General features: G+C 37.2%; 1 protein-coding gene across 1 annotated transcript in view; it reads left to right on the top strand.

Moving 5' to 3' along the window:
- Positions 1-767: 767 nt before the first annotated feature.
- The window catches only part of LOC103145915 (basement membrane-specific heparan sulfate proteoglycan core protein-like), a 31,026-nt gene continuing 26,196 nt past the window's right edge, over positions 768-5,597 (top strand). The window contains exons 1-4 of the mRNA XM_016677188.1: positions 768-1,478; positions 1,680-1,712; positions 3,542-3,814; positions 4,509-4,766. Coding sequence (XP_016532674.1) covers positions 1,442-1,478; positions 1,680-1,712; positions 3,542-3,814; positions 4,509-4,766 — 601 coding nt within the window. The 5' untranslated portion in view covers positions 768-1,441. The remainder of the gene's footprint in view (positions 1,479-1,679; positions 1,713-3,541; positions 3,815-4,508; positions 4,767-5,597) is intronic.

Here is a 5,597-nt window from a genome sequence, read left to right as displayed (position 1 = left end):
TTCAACCAATCAACTTCTGGCTCTCATCACCGCACTGAGGTGGGCCTCCTGTTTAGCAGGACCCAAGATGTCTGCCACAAAAGAAATGTCCACATGGTAACGTACATTTCATCAGAACAATGACACACAGAATGGTTATATTTATTAGTGATGGCCAGATGAAGCTTCCCTGCCCATTGCTTTCACCAAAGGTTCATTACTTCATTCATCACTCACTAGTGACATCTGCTGGTCAAACTGTAGCAGCCTTGTCACTCAGTCAGATCATACTTCAAAATCTGTCTCTGCTGTGCTAGACTGATGTATCTTTGCTGATCAAAATAATAGTGGAAACTCTCAGAAGGTGAGATTTTTGGAGGTGAAGGGATTAATTGTTTTAATTTAAGAATCTTATTGTGAGTGATCATCTCAAAGTATTCTCAGATGTCAGAGATTTTATTCTTGCTGGCTCCATTTCAGACAATCAGGTGTATTTGTGTAGCACGTTTCAGCAACAATGCAGTTCAAAGTGCTTCACATCATAAAAACACAAAAAATATTAAAGTCATAAAATACACCATAATCAACATTGGAGGAAACCAGTAACAAACATTACATTTTGTTTAGATTCCATCATCAAAATCCTTAATGCACGCCAAATATGTTGGTCAATGTTCTTGTTATTTATTGTATTTGCGCGATCGAATACAAATAACCCATGAAGCAACGCGGCTCATCAAGCTTTTATTTTGAAAACCGACACGCGAAAATGAAGCAGTCACGTGATCATTCAGTCACGTGGTTTTCAGCAAGACAACACAAGCGTCTTCATCTGACACGCCCCCTTTTTGCGCTTCGTAGGATTCAGATGTAACGTCACTAATATTTACAAACTCTACATCTAAAAAACAGAGAAAGGTCAGAGGAAGAACGTAGAGCTTCTTATCAGCTTAGAAAGCAAAAGTATATAAAATATTTCAGGAACTGATTAAGAGATTAAAAAAAGGAAAGAGAAAAGCTGATGCAAAGACACATGGTGCATCAGATATTCTAAATGCTAATACAAGTGTTTCAAGAGGTCACTAAGATTTGACCAGGAAGTGGCAAACTAAAGTGAACGATTAGGAGGAAATGTTTTCCAATATCACGGCACCTTGTATGAGCACCAAGAGCCTCATAACATTTATCTTAAATAAATCAGCTTTGCAATGTTTTTTTTAAGGCCAATGTTCTCAGGACATGCCGGATGTGACACAAGCTCTTAAGTTCCTCCAGTGGACAGGAAATGTAACTATGGTGACCAACTTCCTACAGTAAAAAGTTTTGCTGTAGTGTGAATTTAGTAAAAAAGGAAGCAATTAAGCAAGTTAAAGATAGACGTCTCAAACTTGTAAGCTCTCTTTCTGCTTTGTTTGTGACTTCTGCTTCTTCATCTCGTCATACAGCAGTTCTCCATGTCAGGATGGGCCACATCTCGCTCTGTGTGCTGGGCTTTTTCTGTAAGTAAATTATTGACTTTATTTTCAGCATTATCCCAAGATTACAGAACTTATGAGAAGATGCATTCGTGCGCTCATGAAATTAGCCGAGTGTTTTATCCACTTATGTAACCATCAGTTCAATTTTAGGAGATTTTTCTATCATTCTCAATCTTTTCATTGTTTTTAGCCCTTCTGACACTGAGATTTACTTTATTTTAGGGCTCGGTACACATTTTGCTGGCTGGGCAGAAGGTAAGAAACAGCCTTTTTGTACTTTCTCAGCTGATATAATTTTGACTTATAATGTACGACTTATGGTACGCATGCGTAGAGTTGAAACCAGAAGTTTGCATAGACTGAATAAAAAGACGTATACATTTTTCTTTTTCACCGTCTAAAGTTAACTCAGAACAAACCTCTTCTGTTTTAGGTCAGTTAAAATTACCAAAGTAATTTCTTCTTGCTAAATGGGTTTTACTTTGACAAACTTCTCACAGTGGCTTGTTGAAGTTCTGGAAATTCCTCCTGACACGAATGTTGGCCGCCTCGCTCTTAACAGCCTTTTCAGATCTGACCGCAACTTCTCCATAGGAATGAGGTCAGGGCTTTGTGATGGTCACATCATCCTTCACAGCAAAAATTAAAAAAATTAAAAAAAAATTAAACCTATTAATGTGGGATTTAAAGGACTGTGCGCACAGTCCTTTAAATCCCACATTAATAACTTCACCAGGTCTGCACGCTTCTACCTATGTAATATTAGCCACCTTCACGGCTCTATTACCACCCACACGGCTGCCATCCTCGTTCACAGTCTGATCACTTCCTGTCTCGACCTCTGCGACTCTCTCCCCTTCAGTCTTTCTCATAAATCCCTTCATAAGCTCCAACTGGTCCAGAACTCAGCTGCCTGTATCATAACCCGAAGTCCCTCGTTTCACCACATCAGCTCCACTGGTTTGCAGTATAGCCTTGTATTCAATACAAAATTCCTCTGTTAACATTTAACAGACAGCATTTAGCATGGATGCTTATCTGGAGCCTTTTTGACACATATGTCAATATAAAATGCTGAAGATTTGATTAGTTAGATTTTATAGTCAATTATTGAAGTTCATATGATCCTCATCGTGTTACTTGATTTCTATCCAAATGTACTATGGTTAGTTAACATCTTAGAATTGGAGCATTTGTTTATTACGTCAGAGCTAGTTTGAAAATAGAGGCACAAAAAACCCCCAACAACCCTAAATGACTTCTTATGTTTTAAGTTCTTGCTTTCGTTTTGTAATTTGAAGCAAAAGTTGGGAAGAAAAGCGTCAGCTGTTGAAAAGGACCTTTGCTATCTTCGATCTGAAGAGCAGAGATAACATGATTGAAATTAAAACTTTATAATGGAGTTCAGGTGATCAGGGGACGCAAGACACAGCGGGAGCAATCTGGGGCAGGAGACGACACGGGAACCAAATTAACACACAGAACACTTAGACCACATATCACACATGGGGACAATAGAGCTAATCCATGGGATTGTTTTAGTCAGTTTTCCAGATGAAAAGGCTTTTAGTTTTTGTTGGATAGTTTCTAAGTCGACCGTGATTCTACAACCCTGATGTGATATCCAGGGTGGAGAAGGAACTCAGTGGACACGAGTCTGATTTAGAAGCTTTTTTATTGTTAGGTTTTGATTTAAAACTATTTACTTCTGTTATTTCTGACCACAGGCCAAAGGAATGTGTGAAATATTCTGCTAGATGAATAAAAACAGCAACATGTCTCTGAAGTGAATATTAACTAAGGTAGCTCTGTAATTTATTAATAAACCACAATGACTTTGTTCATCTTTTAATCTTGAATAGTTTTTGTACAAAACACTCAAACTTTTAAGATGACTAGGTTTTGTAAACAAGCTGCTTCCTGGACTAATTAATATTTTTTTTAGTGAATCATTTTCTTATTTTGTTGATTCTTTATTCTGGAATAATTTATTTTTGTACAAATGAGCACTCATATTTTTAAGGTGACACACTTCTTCTTAAACTATAATTTAGTAATTTTCTGTTTTGCTCTAAATCCAACAGCAGATGAACCCAGAGCCACACTGACAGCAGACAGAACAATCATACCACTAGGGGGCAGCGTAACACTGACCTGCTCAGTGGACGGATCTGATGACTGGAAGTTTGACTGGTTCAGAAATGGGCAACAATATTCTGCAGATCTGATCAGAGGAAACACTGAACCATTCAGAGTCTCAGAGGGAGGAGTTTACAGCTGCAGAGGAGGAAGAGGAGGAAAAGGAGATCCAGTTTTTCAAACAGAAACAAGCAATGAAGTCTCTATTCAGAAAACTGGTGAGTTTAGTTTTTATTTTATGACCTTGGTCCATTTGATGCCCCAAAATGAAATGTTTCTGTTCATGTTGTGAACAAGTTAGAGTCATTTTAATTGATAAATATAAGTTTTCATTCATCTTCAGAATCTGCAGTTTCATGTTTACAGTATTTAAGACCTTTTGCTACATCTTAGTTGGATTAGTTGACTCCTTTGTGTTACTTGATTCTCTTTGTTCCATAACAAGAACTCTACACTGGAATATGGTATTTATTTGTGGTTTTACCAGAAGAAAGCAGTTCACTCACTTTCTATCTTTCAGTTCTTGCTATCGTTTTGCAATTTGAAGCCAAGGTCGAGTTTAAAAAAAAAAAAGGTCGAATGTTGAACATGATGGTCACAATCAAAACTTCATAGTGGAGTTTATGAGCTCAGAAACTGAACTAGTTCATACATCACTATATTTTCTGCCATTTATATTTAATCAGAAATTTTTATTTTAGTTACAAATATGTCTGTTTAACCCATTAGTAGCATTCTGTTTGTTCCATAACAGTATACCATATACTTCTGGTATATGGTATTTATTTGTAGTTTTCCCAGAAGAAAACAAGGGAAACTTTGTTTTCACCTGCGTATCACATGGGAACAATAGTATTAATCCAAGTAAAAGGAAATTTTCCATTTGAAAATTGTTTTATTGTTGTTGATTAGTTTCCAAGCCGACTGTGACCCTGCAACCCAACTGGCCTGTTTATAGAGGAGAGACGGTCACTCTGAGATGTGAGATCCAGAGAGGAGAAGGAACTCAGTGGACGTATGAATGGAGAACAACCATTAGAAATTCTCCAACATCCAGTGAATACAAGATCAACAGAGTGTCTGAGTATGACAGTGGAGAATACAGATGTATGGCTAAAAGAGGTCGTCAGCTCACAGATTGGAGTGATGCCTTCAGACTGACTGTGAGATGTAAGTGTGGCATAGAGGGCTTTTTTTTTGACCTAATATAAAACAATAAATTGTGTTATTTCTGACCACAGGAATGTGTGAAATATTCTGCTGGATGAATAAAAACAGCAACATGTCTCTGAAGTGAATACTAACTAAAGTAGCTCTGTAATTTATTAATAAACCACAATGACTTTGTTCATCCTTTAATCTTGAAGAGTTTTTGTACAAAACACTCAAACTTTTAAGATGACTAGGATTTGTAGACATTCTGCTTCCTGGACTAATTAATAGTTTTGTTACTGAGTCATTTTCTATTTTGCTTTAAACCCAACAGCAGATGAACCCAGAGCCACACTGACAGCAGACAGAACAATCATACCACTAGGGGGCAGCGTAACACTGACCTGCTCAGTGGACAAATCTGTTGACTGGAAGTTTGACTGGTTCAGAAATCGGAAACAATATTCTGTAGGTCGGATCAGAGGAAATACTGAACCATACAGAGTCATCAGTGTCTCAGAGGGAAGAGTTTACAGCTGCAGAGGAGGAAGAGGAGATCCAGTTTTTCAATCAGAAACAAGCAATGAAGTCTCTATTCATAAAACTGGTGAGTTTAGTTCTTGATTTTATGACTGTATTTGATGCCATTTGATGACTTAAAATGAAATGTTTCTGTTCATGTTGAGAACAAATTAGAGTTATTTTAATTGATCAATATAAGTTTTCATTCATCTTCAGAATCTGCAGTTTCATGTTTACAGTATCTAAGACCTTTTGCTACATCTTAGTTGGAATAGTTGACACCTTTGTGTTACTTGATTCTCTTTGTTCCATAACAAGAACTCTACA

Source organism: Poecilia formosa, unplaced genomic scaffold, assembly GCF_000485575.1.
Source record: "Poecilia formosa unplaced genomic scaffold, Poecilia_formosa-5.1.2 Scaffold149, whole genome shotgun sequence".
NCBI classification, from domain to species: domain Eukaryota; kingdom Metazoa; phylum Chordata; class Actinopteri; order Cyprinodontiformes; family Poeciliidae; genus Poecilia; species Poecilia formosa.
The sequence above is the reverse complement of the archived record's forward strand: the minus strand, read 5'-3'. Positions and strand labels throughout refer to the sequence as shown.